General features: G+C 33.1%; 1 protein-coding gene across 3 annotated transcripts; it reads right to left on the bottom strand.

Moving 5' to 3' along the window:
* Positions 1 to 12267: 12267 nt before the first annotated feature.
* LOC132171378 (uncharacterized) lies at positions 12268 to 16042 on the bottom strand. 3 transcript variants are annotated; one of them, XM_088512080.1, is made up of 5 exons: positions 15772 to 16042; positions 15014 to 15163; positions 13217 to 13656; positions 13042 to 13115; positions 12268 to 12888 (listed from the first exon to the last, which is right to left on the bottom strand). In XM_088512080.1, the coding sequence occupies exons 1-5, from the start codon at positions 15956 to 15958 to the stop codon at positions 12333 to 12335; spliced, it is 1407 nt and encodes a 468-aa protein (XP_088368206.1). In that variant the 5' UTR covers positions 15959 to 16042; the 3' UTR covers positions 12268 to 12332. The 3 variants fall into 3 exon arrangements, with proteins under 3 accessions (XP_088368206.1, XP_088368205.1, XP_088368207.1); XM_088512079.1 differs by having other exon boundaries at positions 12268 to 12898; positions 13058 to 13115; XM_088512081.1 differs by having other exon boundaries at positions 12268 to 12914; positions 13083 to 13115.
* Positions 16043 to 18391: the final 2349 nt, after the last annotated feature.

The following is an 18391-nucleotide window of genomic DNA, read 5'->3' as shown; positions in this document are numbered from 1 at the left end:
TCATAATACCCTCCAATAAATATATTGATTTTTTTTTTTTTTTTTTCTAATATTGATTTTGGGGTAAATGGAGTGATAAAAGTAGAAATGATACGGAAAGTGAAGGGAAAATAGTGGAAGAAAGAATACAGGAAATTATATGGTTCAACATTAATGGTCCACCTCTAGTACCATAGAAAAAATCTCATTTGCTTCAATTAATAACACATTAATTTATACGTTTAACAAATTTTACACGTATTGAAAGTAGAAAATTAACTATTATCTAATATATTGCGTGTACGTAATATTGTGATTTATTTTTTATGCTAGGAGTCAATTATCAATCCCACTATGTAGAACTCAATTTCTTGACGAGTGAATACACTTTTTATTCCTCAGGCATTTTTATTTTTTATTTTTTTTACATGTCCATACAAAAAGGGAAGGGGGAATTCGAATTAGTGACCTCCGCTTCTTGAGATGTGATCTTCAATTGATTGAGCTATCCCTCGGAGACCACCCAACAAATTTTTAGTGGACTATAAAGATCAAGATAAGTCTCTCTCACCAATAACAATTAAATAAACATGCAAGAATCTTTCTTCCAAGTATTTTACATAGGACGTGCTTTCGTAAGATCAGAAGCATGTACAAAAATAATAAATGTACAGTCAATAATTATCAATGCTACTATGAAGGGGCTTTATTGACTTACACCTTGGTGGAATTGTGGTGACAGACTCGCCTTCCTAGGTAGTAGCTATGGCTCAAATCAGACATTTCACAGCGGGTGGGAACCCCAATGGTAACGCTCAAGGAAAAAAATTATACTGATTGTTCCTTCCCACATTTTTAATTAGAAAAAAAAATAAAAAATAATAATAATAATCATCATCAATGCAAACAATCAAGTAATTAAGACGATAACAACAGGACCTCCACGGTTCCACAATAATAGAATGTAGGTATCCTTATCTCATTTGGCAATGCCATTAATTAGACTAGTCGTTATCAAATAATAATAATAATAATAATAATAATAATAAGACTTATCAATTGTAGGTAAATTGTGAAAATAATGTTGAAACTTAAAATTCTTTTTATAATATTATTTTGAATGATTAATTATTTCAAAAGATTACAATAATAAAATATAATAAATTTTGGTTACGTCCAATAGAATTCAGTTAATTTGTGAAGAGGAAAAAGTCGTGTCTTGGGGCAGCTGTCATAAGATCAGGAGCTTGTACCAAAATAATAATACATTCAACCATTATCAATGCAAACAATCAAGTAATTATATCCAAAAAAAAAAGAGAAGTAATTAAGACGATAACTACGGCCGTACACTGAGAGAGAGGTGTGAGATTTGAGACACCCACCATGCATGGAGGAGAGAGCAAACCCTCACTTATACTCCATTCTTCCTTTTTCTCTCTCTCTCTCCCATTTTTGTCTCTTTTTGTCGGCCTCTTTTGAGGCTGTCTTACATATCAAACTCTTCACCACTTAAAATACTCATTTCACGTACTAAATGCATCCTTAATCTTTTGATTAATATTTTACAAAGCTTGATCCGTAAGTCGTTACGAGAGGGAAGAGATTGTTAACGAAAATTTGGGTTCATTGTTAACGAAAAAAATCTCTATAAATATATTGGATTGTATTAGACTAATTTCTCTGAAATTTTGGTGTATCTCAAATTTGTTTCACCTTGAACGAGATCTAGCTAACCATGGTGCATTAGGTTTGAGAAGGTTTATTTTTAGGAAAATATAAGTATCACCGACTTAATTGGGGAGGCTTATCCATGCACAACTTTGGTCCAATGAAATCAAATGCCGACGTCTATTGAAATAGTTGAAAAAAGAAGGAAGGGTTCTGAATAATCCTTATCTAATCCAAGCAAGCTGGAGAATGTCGATCTAGTGGCCAGGGTTACTAGATCAAAAGAAAATATGTTTATAAGATTCTACTTCGGAGTGATTGAGGTGTTAATCAAGATTGTCTTCTTGGAAACGGTAATAACTTCCCATATTTTATTGCATAGACAAAGTTTTTCATGCTATCTACCAGATAAGCAATTTAAGGCTCTTTTTGTTTGAATGTAAATACTTTTTGGAAAACGCTTTTTTTCTTTTTTGGTGTTTGGTACGACCAAAAAATTATAATCAAACTGAAAATAGTTTTTTCGGTTGGCTTAAAAAACTTATTTAATTTCTGTAAAATGGGTTCTCTTTTATAAAACCGTAAACAATTTTTTGAGATTATGCTTCTTGTTCTTGCACACACATATGCTCTCTTAGCTTTCACACACACATAATAGGGGTATAATCAACCTGGATGCTCAAAACCACAAGCTTCTCATTTTCGTTCTCCTTCATTTTGACAATCAAATCTAGCTTCGAACATTCACTCAGGTAGAAAATTTAAAGAAAAAAAACAAGACTCCTCTTCAACCATTGGAATCATTCCTAACACATTCTACTAATAAGAGTGAACTAATTAGCTTCATTAAAGATTGGGGTATTACAAAACATATTGTTGATGTTGGGTGAACTAAGCATTTTTGGATGATCGATTGCATTAAATAGAGTTTTACTGGTCAACAATGAAATTTTGACACAGTCTCACCAACAAGAAAACATGAGTCACACCTTAAATAGAGAAACCACATCCCAAGATTATATTAGCATAAGACTTTAATACTTTCATTGATCCAAATATATATATATATATATATATATATATATATATATATATATATATATAGGCACCAATCTCTTATTTGATAAACTAATATAACCACAACTAAAATGATAACTATTACTATAACATAAATGATACACACTGGTACTTTAGTGTAGTAGCTGATCACACATCAACTATGTTTATTGTTCAATGAAAAGATAAACAACTCCTTTTGCTGGCCGTTGTGGGACTCTACATAAGGAAATCCTTGTAAATGATAGATTGACTATAATCAACACACTATGGGCTTAAATAGAAAATTACAAAGCAAAATAAAAATGGTGGTAGTTCTAAGCAATGAAGATCAAGTTGAGGTCTTGATGGAAATGATTCATAAGAACCTCAATTGAAAGTCCTCTTTTTCTCAATTCTTTCTTCAGCTAGCCTTCCTTGTTTAAAAACTTTGACCGCCTTTAACAAATTTGTCTTCCTCTTTGTTTCACTTGCATTTCAGATTACTAATCACTTGCCCAAGGATCAACATCTTGAGCTTTATTCACCATATATACATCCACAAATACATGTATCCGCATGTTTACTCTTTTGATCTATATTCTTCTGCTTCTTAATTGTATAAAGGGGGAACAATCTTTCGTATTTCCTACAATGATGGAGGTATAAATAATAGATAAAGTGAAGGCACAACCAATAAATATACAATCAAAAGAAAGAATTAATTCAAATCATTTTATTACTACTCACCTTAAACCACAGTAACCCCCGTTTCAATTGAAACGGTGCTCTAGATATGATATTAAGTCGATCTAAAGGAGCCAATCGTCCAACCAAGTGTAGCATGTTGTTTTTGTTGTTTGTGTCAATATATTTGGCAATCATACCCTTAATAACACCTATCTCATATAGTAGACTAAACACCCTCTCTTGCCGATGTTTAACAGCAACGTGAAATATAGTTTAGTCTTTCTTGTCTACTTTCCATATGAGATTTGGATAAGAGCGTACTAGAACAATTAAATATTCAACATTCCCCAATTCTGCAGCTTTAAAAAGAAAAGTTGAATGCTTGTCAAATAGGTTTGCGAACTTGTCTTCTAGCAATACTAGAACCTCTCCATAGGAGTTGAACTAATTCATGAGCCGGTGCCTAGATCAAAGCGTTGTTACACATCCCTTTGAACCCTGGGATTATTAAAAAAAAAAAAAAAGTCTACTCAAATCTTGTTTGATAAGGAACAAATATTAATTTTTTCATGAATAAATATGAGAACAATGGTAACTATCTGAGCAAGATTCATAGGAAGATATCATGATATTTAAACATGAGAAAATTATTTTGTGCTTATGACATTGAGACTTCAATTTTCAATTTTATAAATTTGAGACATCTACCACAAGCTTTTTTGAATCGAGACCTCAATTAACTTTCTCATCTAGTAGGGTATATAATTGAAATAACTATAAAATTATAATTACCACATTATATTAAAAACATTGGATTCTTTTTTTTTTAGAGTTGACTATATGTGGAGGCCCCCAACCGTTGTTCTCGTCCCTAACTCTTAATGACCATGTACACCCACCCCTCCATGTGGAGTAGAGTTCACAAAGGCCTCCTCCATGACCTTTGTGAGGGGTGGACCTCAACAAGGGGATTGCAGAGGTCCCATGATCCATCTCTCACAATCATGGAGGCGAACTAGCTCATAGGTAGCATGGTTAACAAAATATTCATTTTTTTTTTTAATAAAAAAATTGCAAAGATTGGGCTTTGGTCAATGATTTAAGAGAATTTGCAAAAATACCAACACTGAATCTTTTCAATTTTTATTTATTTTTTTATTAAAAAAATGTGTATTTTCGAAATTTTAAAAATATTTAATGGAAAATCATAATGGTAGGGATATTGAAAAAATTAAAATTAAAAGTCCGATACCTTAAATTGAGAGTTTTTGAACTTTACAAAATAATTTCAAAACGAGTGAAAGTTCAAGGAGTTTTTCTAAAGTTTGTCCTTAAATAATACTTTTTTTTTTTTTTACTGAGCATTATGATCGATACAATTATTATGGTTGTGTTAAAATATCAAAGATCTCCAAAATAGAAGGTCCAGGTGCATGGTGTTTGAATTAGAGAGATGTCTATAATAACAAAAGTATTTATATTTGTATGAAAAATTGACATACGAACATCTTGGGATAAGTTATGTATTGATTCACTAGTTAATTACAGAGAGAAATTATTTTGAATAAAGATACTGCATAACTTTTTCATTTTCCTTCCATACTTTAAACAATGTAAACTGATCAGAGATAAAGATCCCAGTTGTAGTTACTTAGCATGTGATATTGAGCATGATTTGTTAGCCAATTTAGAAGGACAATCGCGCTGCACTAAGCCATCCCTCACAACAAATTATCATTTTTTTTTTCATAATGTTTTCTTAATGAAATTTTTGAGGCAGTAAATTAGTATATAGGAAGAAAAAAAATAAACCGCCATGACAGAAATACCAAGCTTATGTTTTATGAATTGGGAAAAAAAAAAAAAAAAAAAAAAAAAAGCACAAAAAGAAGAAAATCATGAGTAAGATAAATTGCTATTGGCATGATGAGAATTGACAAAACCTTGCTGGAGCGTTTGGCTACAATGTCCACTAGATTTATAGAACAACCTTCAACATTATTTAGTGAGAAACATAAATAAATAGAATTAAAAACTTAAAAAGCTAGTCAAGTACTAAATGAACCTCGTTTTATTGTCGAAACGTTTTTAAGTCTGCCCCTGACTTCTGAATAGGCCCCTAATTATATTCATAATAATTCATCCATCCCATTAAACTGTCTCTTTTGTCGTCTTGCATGCGGATCCACTACAAAAAAAAAAGGGGTTTTCTGACGTGTGCTACAGTGTAATTTTTTTGCCACCTCAGCAATTTTCTGTCGTGTTATATATAAAACGTCAGAAAAAATTTTCCTGACGTGTGAATAGTAACACGTCAGAATTTTCTGACGTGTCTGTTCAGACACGTCAGAAAATTCTGACGTTTTAAATGTTGGAGCGTCAGAAAAATATTACAAATTTGAAAAATTTAAAAATGATATAATTTCTGACGTTGCAAAATTTGCCACGTCAGAATGCTATATATATGTATATATATATATATATATATATATATATATATATATATATAATCAGATATGTATATTTATAAATATAAACTAATATATATATATATATATATATATATTTATATTTATTTCCTGACGTGCCAGGTGTCGCACGTCAGAAAATTTCTGACGTGCGACACCTGGCACGTCAGGAAATTACCTTGATTGGCCCCCTTTAGGCGGGATTTTGAACTTCTTTCCCTCTTTTTATTTCTCCCCTCAACTTTTTCCCACTTATTATTTTTTACCTCTTCATTTTTTTTTCCCAGCACATTCTCTCTCCTGTCTCAATCTCCCTGCAGCACATTTTTTTTTCCCAGCTGCTTCTCGATCTGCAGTCTGCACGGCACTTCTAGGATGAAGAGAAACAAAAGGTGAAGGGGAAAAATTGAGAACATGCAGCAGATCGAAGAAAAAGAAAAGGAGAAGAGAAGAAGAAGAAAAAAAAAGAAAAAAAAAAAAGGAGATCAAATCTTGTGTTTCAAGCTCTGATCCCATCTTTCACCGGAAACGGAAAATGCCAAATCTTCAACAAGTACCTTGTCGGATTCGTCATCGCATTTTGTGCCGCCACTTGCTTCCTCTCTTCCTTCACCGACAGCCTCCAACATGGCGACAAGCTGTATTATGGCTTTGCCACGTGCAAAGGCCTCTGCGTCTTTAACTACAATAATCGCCCGGAAGAGGAAGGAGAGATCAAGAAGGAATTGGAGAAGTTAAAAATCGAAGAAGAAGAAGAAGAGGAGAAGATCGATTTTGAAGATTTTTTGGGTTTTTCAGATTGATTTTTTGAAGAGAGAGAGAGAAAAATGAGAGCTGGAGAAAATTTTCTCCAGCTCTCACCATGGTGTGGTGCAGATCTGCACGTACGGCAGCGTGAGGGAGCTGCCGTGCGTGCAGAGGAATTCAAAAGAAAAAAAAAAAAATTTTAATTAATTAATAATTAAAAATTCCAGAAAAAAATTTTAAAAAAAAAGTATTTAATTTTTATTTAATTTTTTAATTTTCTGACGTGTGTCAGAACTACAACGTCAGAAAATTTTCTGACGTGGCAGAAATGACACGTCAGAAAATTTTCTGACGTGTTACCCACTCACACGTCAGGAAATTTTCTGACGTGTCATTTTTGACATGTCAGAAAAATTCTGACGTGGCAAAAATGCAACGTCAGAAAAATTTCCTGACGTGTGAGTGGGTAACACGTCAGAATTTTCTGACGTGCTGCCTACTCACACGTCAGGAAATTTTTTTTCCTGACACCTACGTTTCTGACACTCGACACGCGTCAGAAACGACCCGTCAGAAAAATTTTCTAACGTGTCGGACACTAGAACACGTCAGGAAACTCATGTCAGGAAAAAATGGTTTTTTTGTAGTGATCATTGTAGGATCGTAGATTCGATCTCACCTTAATTAATTTATCCAAAAAAACAAAAGTTTCTCAGAGAAATACGCAAGCAATGGTTTAGTGGGAACTTAACGTCACTTATGAATTGTAATCATGTACATGCATGTTGCATTAACATTTTTGTTTTCCAGAATTTTATAACGTATGCACGCATTGTAAAATTTAACTAAAAAAGTACTTAATGATTTTTAAAAAGTAGCTCATTCGACTAGAAACTACATTTTATAAAGGAAAAGACACTAGATCGAATTTGCTTCTCCTCTATCTCCCATTGTATGGATATGTTAAAAAACAAAAAACCACATAACCTTACCATGTCCCAAAGCCAGTACTTGTAATTAAGCATTTCAAGTTGCTAGAATCCACATGAAGTACAGAAAATGAAGTCCGTAAACTCAGATCCTAGAGACTAGGATCCTGTCCCCTTCTTCGCTGCCAAGTGATATATAAGATTAGAATAATAAGTATAAAAAGAACACATAATCCAAAGAATCACGTGTTTCAGTTTTTTTGTTTTTTGTTTTTTGTTTTTTTTTTTAAAAATTTGTTTATTTATCTTGAAAAATATTACATTTCAATTAAGTTAAATTCAATTCGGATCTGACTTCTATGCGGTAGTGAAAACTACCGCATGGATGCGGTTATCCAAACTACTCGGTTTTGAGTTTAGTAAAAGTAGGTGTTTTTTGTAAAACGGTACAGTTTTAATAAAAATATAACTCTTGCCCTATAACACTCACGCCGTTACACCAGTTGCCAGAAGATCAAAAAGCTGGTTGAGTTGCATGTTGAAGGAGAAATCTCTGAGCGAAAGAGAAGAAAATAAGACACAGGGTTCTGGAGATACATTTGCGCATTGAAGAGCATATTATATGAGAGAGAGAGGATGTTGTTTCTTGTTTCTTCTCTAATGAAGTAACGTTTGCCTTTTTAGTGGAGAGGAGCTCAGGCCAAACAATTGATTTGGGTATCCCATTCTCTCTCTCCCTCTCTCTCTGTGTAAGCCAGATCTGATTTTTTAATTCTGATATTTTGGTGGAGGGGTTTTGTTGATTTGGGTTTTTTGATTCTGATGTTTTGGTTGGGGGTTTATTTTGTTGATTTGGGGTTTTTTGGAGATTTGAAAAAAGAGTATACAGATTTTCCCCCATGATCTCTTCTCTCTCCCTCCCTGGTTACTCTCTCCCTCCTCTCTCCCTCTCTGTTAATTCTTTTTGCCAGAGCTTTTGATTTTTTTGGGTTCTTGGTTATGGGTTGCTTCTCCCCCCCCCCCCCCCCCCCCCTGGTTTCTCTTTGTGCTAATTCTTTTTGTTAGAGTTTTTGATATTTTTTTTTTTCAGTTCTTTTTGCTGGAGCTTTTGATTTTTTCTGGGTTGGTTGTGGGTGTTATGGAAGGTTGCAGTTGATGATCTTCTGGAGTGGTTGTTTAAATAGAATGACAATTTTTTTAAGAATCCTCGTGTGTGCAAAAAATGGGTTCTGGCCTACATAGAGAGAGGAAGAGAGAGTGTCAATGGTAGGCGCTCCAGCGAGGCCTCTTGCAATTGTTTGGCTTGAGCTCACACAAATCCCCTTTTCCTTCTTGCGTGTACTATTAGTTTGTTAAACACAGTTTGCCGTTTGGTGTAACGGCGTGAGTCTTATAAGGTAGGAGTTATATTTTTATTAAAACTGTACCGTTTAACAAAAAAAACCTACTTTTACTAAACTCAAAATGGCCTAGTTTGTATAACCGCATCTATGCGGTAGTGAAAGCGCATAGAAGCCGGATCCAATCCACAATATACTTGCAATAAAATGACCGATCTCACAAGAATTTTAAAATATATTTGTGTCTTTTAAAGTCAATGATTTGAGAATATTAAAATAAGACTTATATTAGAGATAGGTCTTAAAATAAGATTTAAACATATTAAATGATAATTGCACTTCAACGACCCAAAAGTATATATATATATATATATATATATATATATATTCGAATATGTCCAAAAGAAAACGACACCCAAAACGCCCTATATGGCTACATGGGGACCTCTTGACTTTGTTTATGGATTTCAAAGCAAAAGCCAAAGGTTCATATACTAAGCGGGAAATTAGAGGAGGGGGCGGTGGGGGGGTTGACACAGAGAGAGAGAGAAAGAAACCATAAGCGTTAGCCCTCCTCCGTGTGACCTTTTGTATAATGGCGAAATCCTTACCTATGTCCATGACCATTGAGATCTATGCAACACTAATTTTTTTTTGGTAAAATATATTTTAGACAATTTAACTAACAATTACATTTTATAAAGTCTTCATAATTGACAATTTTGACATTTAGATCAAGTAGTTTGTTGTAATTATGCTCTTATCTTAGGGTTAACCATCTGTTTGGATAAAAAAGTCATATTTGACCAAAGTCTTCAGAAGATACTCTAGTGTTGATACTTAAAAAATCAAATTTAGATTTGGACTTAAAAATATTCGATTTTGGTAATTTTCTGCCCTATCGCCCCTGAATGTGTCTCATATGCTACCTCTTAGTATCCACATTTTCCTCATATGCCTAGGAGCATATGAATCAAATTAAAATAAATTTGCTTTATTGATACCTACAAGGTCCGCCAACTTATAAATCAACTCTTACTTATAAGCTTAAATTTTTTAGAGCTGTGGTTTGATTATGTAATTTTTTTATGTTTTAACTGTATTGTTTGTTCGTATTTAGTCTTAAAAAAAATTTAAAAAACCAGTGCAGACTTTCTTATAATTATTATTTACCAGGAAAGTCGGGCTTCAGTAGCCACTGTTTTCACACTTGCAGCTGTCATCTGTTGACCTAATTAATTGCTTTCACATTAAGGATAGCATCTGCCTTCACATTAGTAAGCCTCGGAGAGAAGTACCTCGGGGGTTCTTTCTGAAGAAAAAAAAAAAAAAAAAAAAAAGTGATAACATTGCCATTGCCATTGCCATTGACTTTGTCTTAATGCTTTCACAGATTTCTGTGCTCTAATTGACTGTGAATGTTCAGACTTTATATCATGATCTGAACATGTATAATGATTATAATTAGTAATAAGATGGATACATTTTTCAATTTGAAGCATTCAAGATCATATCGAACAAATTCTTTGGTCAACGGCGCGTCTGTTTGGTAAATTAATCCTTCAGGCTTTTTTTGGTGTTTTTGTTATAGCAAAAATTATTTTTGTGAAAAAAGGTATGAATGTTTTGTATGAAAAAGTAATTTTTTTTTTTTTCTTGTAGTGATTTTTTATTGGAATAGTTATAAAAATTAAGTAAAAATATAAAAAGTTAATTTTTTTGAAAAATAGTAGAGGGCTTTTACCAAACAGAGCCTTTGCTTTGGCTTATATTATCAAAATGCAGCTGCATTAGATATAACTTAGAGTTAACGACTTAAAATTGCTTAATTTCCTTTCTATAACAATCATCACTAATGAAATTCTTTTTGGAAACCGTGCACAGGGAAAAAAAAAATATTAGTTGTATTTAGGGGTAAAATTGCAGGTTTGAAAATTGTCCAAGGATTATGTTTAATTAGAATTTAGAGAATACTTTAACTATTTCTGGTGAGGCACTTCACCGGATGAAATCTTTAGATATGGAAATTTCATTTTTCAAAAACAAACGTATAAAAAAAGAGGTAATTAAGAAAATAGTACAAATAGGAAATTGCTGTTATCCTACCCCGCATGGAGGTCATGGAGAGGGTGTTGTGAGGCCTCCGCGTAGCTAGTCTCCATTATTGGCCATTGTTGATTCAGTTGTCACTTTTAGTAGCTTTCGAACCTTGTGGACAATGTCTATAATATGAGAGAAATGACATCAAAAGAAAATATGTTTATAAGATTCTATTTCCGAGCGATAGGGGTGTTAATCAAGCTTGTCTTTTTGGAAATATAAATAATTTCCCATATTTTATTGCATAGATACAGTTTTTCACGCCATCACTACTAGATAAGCAATTTAAGGCTAGCTCTTTTTGTTTCGACATAAAATACTTTTTGAAAAAACGCTTTCTTAATTTTTGGTCTTTGGTACGACTAAAAAATTATGATCAAATTGAAAATATTTTTTTCGGTTCACTAAAAAAACTTATTTAATTTCCGTAAAATGGGTTCTTGATCTCTTATAAAATCATAAGCAATTTTTCAAAGATGAGCTTCTCATTTTTGCGCGCACACACACATGCATAATAGGGGTACATATAATCAACCTAGATGCTCAAAGCCACAAGCTTCTCATTTTCGTTCTCCTTCATTTTGACGATCGAATCTAACTTTCAACATTCCCTCAGGTAGAAAATTCAAAGAAAAAAACAAGACTCCTCTTCAACCATTTATAAGAGTGAACTAAGCTTGATTAAAGATTGGGGTATTACAAAACATATTGTTGATGTTGGGTGAACAAAGCATTTTGTATGATCGACTACATTAAATAGAGTCTTACTGATCAATAATGAAATTTTGGTAGAGTCTCACTACCTAAGAAACACGAATCACACCTTAAATAGAGAAACCACATCTCCAGATAATTAGCATAAAACTTTAATACTTTCATTGATCCAAATAAACTTGGCTACATTGATATATATAGATCTCTTATTTGATAAACTAATAGCACCACAACTAAAATGATAACTATGACTAGGATAATATAAATGATACACACTGGTGCTTTAGTAGCTGCTCACACATCAACTATATTTATTGAAATGATAAGATGACCAACTCCTTTTGCAGCCCATTGTGGGACTCTACATAAGGAAGCTTATAGAGAAAATGGTAGATTGACTATAATCAACACACTATGGGCCTATAGAGAAAATTACAAAGCAAAATAAAAATAATGGTAGTTCTAAGCAATGAAGATCAAGTTGAAGTCTTGATGGAAATGATTCATAAGAACACCAATTCAAAGTCCTCTTTTGCTCAATTCTTTCTTCAGCCTTCCTTATTCAAAAACTCTTGACTACCTTTAACAAATTTGTCTTCCTCTTTGTTTCACTTGCATTTCAGAGTACTAATCACTTGCCCAATGATCAACATCTTCTGCTAAAATAGCCTATGTTTATGTGGCCGAAAAAGAAACTTGGACGAGTATGTTGATCGCAAAATATCAGCCCAAAGTTGATAATGTAGTAGAACAAATAAAGTAACTGGGACACTAGCAGAAGCAATTAGAATAATTGGAACCCATGCCACTTCACTGTAATAGACCAAAAAGCAAGTTGCACTAAAAGCTACAACCATGCTTGCTATAGAGACGAATAGTGTTGTAAATCCAACCAACAACTTTGTAGGTAATGACACGAGAAAATCTTCTTCCGCATAACATGAAGTCAGAATTGATAAAAATAGTAGTATCGAAGTTGAAGACGAGAGTAGTGCCAGTGCATCTGAAATGAAAAACACCATAAACCACTTACTTTTTAAAAAAATGGGTGTTCCTATTTCTTGATTGTTGCCACCTGGCACAGTAAAAGCTGCAGCAAAAACCACTGTGGCAATCAATGTGGCCACAAGCATGCAATAGTTTGCGGTGTCTTTCATCCACTTTTCACCTTGTTCTTTTAACTCTTTATGTTCGTCTATGAATAATTCCCAAGGTGTATCACCGTCTTGATCATTAACCTTAGGTTGACATTTTTTATTTGTATTTCCCATCTTCGTGTCTAAAGGTGTATTAGAAGCTTCACTGTCTTGAGCTTTATCCTCAACTTGACCTTTTTGATATGTTTTCACCATACATCTGCAAATACATGTATCCACATGTCTACTCTTTTGATCTATATTCTTCTGCTTCTTGTATAAGGGCGGCACAATCTTTTCTATTTCCTACAATGATGGAGGTATAAATAATAGATAAAGTGAAAGTGCAACCAATAAATATGGAATCAAAAGAAAGAATTAATTCAAATCATATAATTACTACCCACCTTAAACCACAATAACTCCCGCTGCATTTGAAAGGGTGCTCCAGATATGATATTAAGTCGATCTAAAGGAGCCAATCGTCCAGCTAAGTGTAGCATGTTGTTTTTGTTGTTTGTGTCAATATATTTAGCAATCATACCCTTAATAGCACCTATCTCATATAGTAGATTGAACACCCTCTCTTGCCGATGTTTAACAGCAATGTGAAATATAGTTCGGTCTTTCTTGTCTACTTTCCATAGGAGATCGGGATAAGAGCGTATTAGAATAATTAAATATTCAACATTCCCTAATTCTGCAGCTTTAAAAAGAAAAGTTGAATGCTTGTCAAATAGGTCTACGAACTCGTCTTCTGGCAATACTAGAACCTCTCTCCAAAGGAGTTGAACTAATTCATGAGCCGGTGTCTGGATCAAAGCTTTGTTACACATCCCTTTGAACCCTGGGATTATTAAAAAAAAACAATCTACTCAAATATTGTTTGATAACAAACAAATATTAATTTTATCATGAATAAATATGGGAACAACGGTAACTATCTCAGCAAGATTCATAAGATGATATGATATTTAAACTTGGGAAAATTATTTTGTGCTTATGACATTGAGACATCAATTTTCAATTTTATAAATTTGAGACATGTACTAGAGTCTTTTTTTTTGAATCGAGACCTCAATTAACTTTCTCAGCTAGTAAGATAATTGAAATAACTTTAACATTATAATTAATACCCCATTATATTAAAAAAAAAAAAATTTGGATAAATTGCTTTTAGAGTTGACTATGGAGGCCCCCAATTACCGTTGGTCTCCTCCCTAACTATGAATGACCATATGAATATATATATATATATATATATATATATATATATATATATATGTACCCACCCCTCCATGTGGATTAGAGTTCATAAAGGCCGGCCCTGTGGCTCCGCCACAAAGGCCTCCTCCATGACCTTTGTGAGGGGTGGACCTCAACAAAGGGATTGCAGAGGTCGCATGATCCATCTCTCACATGGAGGCGATTTCATAAGTCAGCATGATTAACAAAATACTTCTATTTTTTAATAAAAAAATAAAATAAAATAAAAAATTGCAAATATTGGGCTTTGAATTGGTCACAATTTAACAGAATTTGCAAAAATACATATACATGAATATTTTTTATTTTTTATTTTATTAAAAAAAATAGGGGTATTTTAGAAATCTTAAAAATATTTAATGGAAAATCTTAATGGAGGGAGACATTAAAAAAAATTCGAAGTTTGATACCATAAATTGAAAGTTTTTAAACTTTAAGAGATAGTTTCAAAATGAATGGAAGTTCAAGGAATTTTTCTGAAGTTTCTTCTTATATATATATATATATATATATATATATATTATTTATTTATTTATTTATTCTGTTCTGAGCATTGGGATCAATACATGCAATTGAATTAAGTAAAAGATGCTACAAATATTGTATGTACAAGAAAAAAAAAATTAAAAAAAAAAATTTAAAGGCTACTTACAATTCTCTTCTATGTCTGTACGTACAATAAAGAGCTACAAATATTGTTATAGATCGAGGCATCTAAAATATAGAGAATGATTCGTGTCATTAGAATTTCCCATAGTTATTGAAATAGATATCAGCTAAAGATTTGGTGTGATCAAGTAAGCTAATTTTCTCATTCCAAGGTGATTTGAGTAAAATTGTCATTAATTAGTGTGATCAGTGTAAAAAAAAAAAACAACTACTAGGGAAATGTTTCATATTTGTGCAAGTAACAAAAATTGTGTTGTAGACAAACTCACAAGATTTGAAGCATCTTTCCCATACTGATAGCTGACTTCTCCTGTCGAATGCAAGAGGTTTTCTAGCCAACTCTTGCAATGCTATCCTGTTTTCGCTATTCTTCATAGTTGCTAAAGTTGGATCCTTTTTCAGAATTGTCAATGCTATATCTATCCACAAAACAACACATTTGGTTTACTCATTGTCAAAAGTTAGTTCAAAATCATTGTATGCTCAGTATATTGTGTTATTAATTAAATAATTAAATTTATTATTTCTTAACAACTTAAACTTTTGAGATAAATAGTACTTAGCATAGGATCAGATCTAGCTAGATGTCCTAAATTCGAATCCTGACTCTATAATTCACTCTTATTTCAGCTAAATATTTCACACTAGGCATCATTCATCCATGTGGGTTTTATGCACAAAATTTAAATTTAGTATTTATCTTAATATAATCAGGAGCACATATTAAATATTTCATTTTCTTCTTTTGGACCAAAATTAGCTCCACAATGAGTAGCATGTTCAATAAATATGCATTTCGAAAAAATTTCTCTAAACTGGATTGAAGAAAAAGTCCCATGTTGTGTTGTGATTGAAAAATTTCTAACACTGTGAAAGTTGTGCTACAATGTATAATTAAATCAATTAATGTTTAGTCTTGTGAAATTTTCATGTTATACATTTCACGTTCGATTGAAACTTCAATAAGTAGATCAAATTGAAAATTAATTTTCTCAAACTCCTAATATTAGTAAGATGTAGAACATACCGTACATATCAGTGGAAATAGTGGCAACAAGGATATCAATGCGTTCGATAGGTTTCAAATCTTCAAAAGGAGTCACGTCGTATAGATACGACACCATCTTTCTACGTCCATTCAAAGCAGCCATGTAAAGTGGTGTCTTTTCACCGCTACCACGGACTAATGGCAGTTTCTTGTTCTCTTTCACCATCTCCTTAGCAATTAACACGACTTCGAATCCAACAGCAAAAGCAGCAAAGCAAAGGGCTGTGTTTCCATTTTTATTTGGTAGTTCTATATCCTCCCAAGTCATACATTTGACCAGTTCTTTTACAAAAGTGGTTTGTTCTGCTGCAACTGCGATGTGAAGAGCTGTCTCTTTCCGTTGTGTTATGGGACGACGAACGAGATCTGGATATTTCTCAATTAGAGTCTTAGCAACTTGCCAATCTCCTTTTAGGGCAGCTTGATAGAAGCGAACAGAAGTATCAAGGTAATGAAATCTGTTTGTCCCTGGATATATAGATCATAAAGATCTAATAAGGCAGCAAATGAAATGTTTCTGTTTTTTTTTTTTTTTTTGCGCGCGTGCTATGTGCGTTATTCTTTTTTGTTTGCATGACTAGGAATCCTACTAAGATAGGGTGTGACGTCCCATATTACCAGGGTGTGAGAAAGAAGATGTGCTTATATATAACATGCTCTCTCTAAATGGCATGAAGCATTTCGGGATAAACCCAATAATAAATCTGTGCAAGCATGGCCCAAAACGTACAATATTATATCATTTAGGGTGAATTGTTACATATGGTATCAGAACAAAAGCCTAGCCTGAGATGGAGGGAAGCGTGCACAAGCCAATGATGATTGCCAGCAAAGACTCTGAGTCCTAAGAGGCAATTTGCACTCAGTGAATTTTAAACCTCAAACCATTAAAGTCCCATGCTTCCACCAGGTGAGCCAACCCCTTGGCCTATAGAAATGCTTACAAATCATTTTAGCCAAATTCCCAATCAAGTGTTTGTGAGTTGGAATGGAATGCATAACATAAAACAAAGGAATTCATAAATAACACTTCTCCTTAATTAAGATATTAATTTGTAAAGTGAATTGTGATCATATGTACTCTATGTGACAGCATATAGGCAACAAGGAATGAGAGATCACTCACTCGCTAGATTTTTCTCATCTGAGACGGGCTTATCTAATGGTGTTTTTGATTTAGAGGAAGTGGATGCTTCTTGATCGTTATTTTGTCCACTACTCATTTTTTGGAAATATCTCACTCCTTGCAATTGTCACCTTTCACTTTTGTGTTATTTCTTGAGGCTCTTTACTTCACAGCACAACCTTGGACCTTTTCTTCTTTTGTAAGACATAAAATCAGATAGAAAACATATGATCAGTACATAATCAATAAGTTATTCATTTGTAAATAATCTCAGTTTATGGGAAATGATAATTTACCACGGTTTTGTTCAAATATCAAACACCTCCCACATGCATGAAGGCCACGTTGAATCAGACAGATATTTTCAACAACAAAAATATATATATTTTTGTACCAAAAATATATCGAGATACTAGCAAATTTTAAGATTTAGAAACTGAATAATTAAAATTGACACGTCAGAACAAAAAAAACATAAAAATATATCAAAATTCTAAGCTAGCCAAAGGGAATTGAGCTTAACAAAGGGAACGGAGTTTTTGTGAAGGGCAAGAGTTTAAGATACTAACCTTGCTGGGTTTGAAACGAAGTCCACCACCAGATTTATGTAGCAATGTTGAGAAACACAAATGAATATATAGAACAAAAAATTAATAAAATAGTAAAGCAAATAATTTCGTTTAATACTAAAAGGAAATTACAAGAAGCTCCTCTCGATAATACGCAAGCAATGCTTTCGTGAGAAATTGACGTCATTAAGGATGAAGTCATCCTTTGATTTCTAAAATTTTGTAATGTATTAATGCATGTGAGTTGACCACTAATATTTTAAGATAAGTTTAACAACCCAAATAATGTCTGCAAGCCAGTTGTAAGCATTCCAAGTTTCTATGCATGAAAACTATAGCCCAACCACTCCTACCACTTTTTTTAATATGCCTAAACAAATTTTTTTTTTCCTTGTGTTGCGGCCAAGGCCTACACCGGCCACCCCCAATTCCATCCCTAGTGTGGGCTTTATTTGTTCTGTAATAGGCTTTGATACCATGAAAAAATTTATTGACATAATTCATTTCATAAAACCGGTTCTATAAGAGATGATTGTTCATTCCTTATAAACATACCAAAGGTCTTGTCCATAGGCAATGTAGGATTATATTTCTCAACAGTTCATACCGACAAAATCTTAGTAAAAGACACACCCTTGTATTAAGCAAACAACCCACTTACTTGCTACCACAATGGTTCTCCCAAAATTTCTAGACAATCATTCTACTTGATCTTCTTTGCCTTTATCGACTTAATGGAATCTTGCTTGTTATTTCGGCCTCATCCTCCTTAAAAATTTCTTTAATTAAGGACGTATTCCACCACTTCACGTCAGGGTCTATTGGCTCCACCATTTTGGCGTCTTCCACTAGTAGCTAGCCTCCATGGTGATTGGACATAATAAGTTGTTGGAGTTGGCAGCCA

The sequence above is a fragment of the Corylus avellana genome, chromosome 1, assembly GCF_965113065.1.
Source record: "Corylus avellana chromosome 1, dhCorAvel1.hap1.2, whole genome shotgun sequence".
Taxonomy (NCBI): Eukaryota; Viridiplantae; Streptophyta; class Magnoliopsida; order Fagales; family Betulaceae; genus Corylus; species Corylus avellana.
This window is presented reverse-complemented; position numbering and strand designations above follow the sequence as displayed.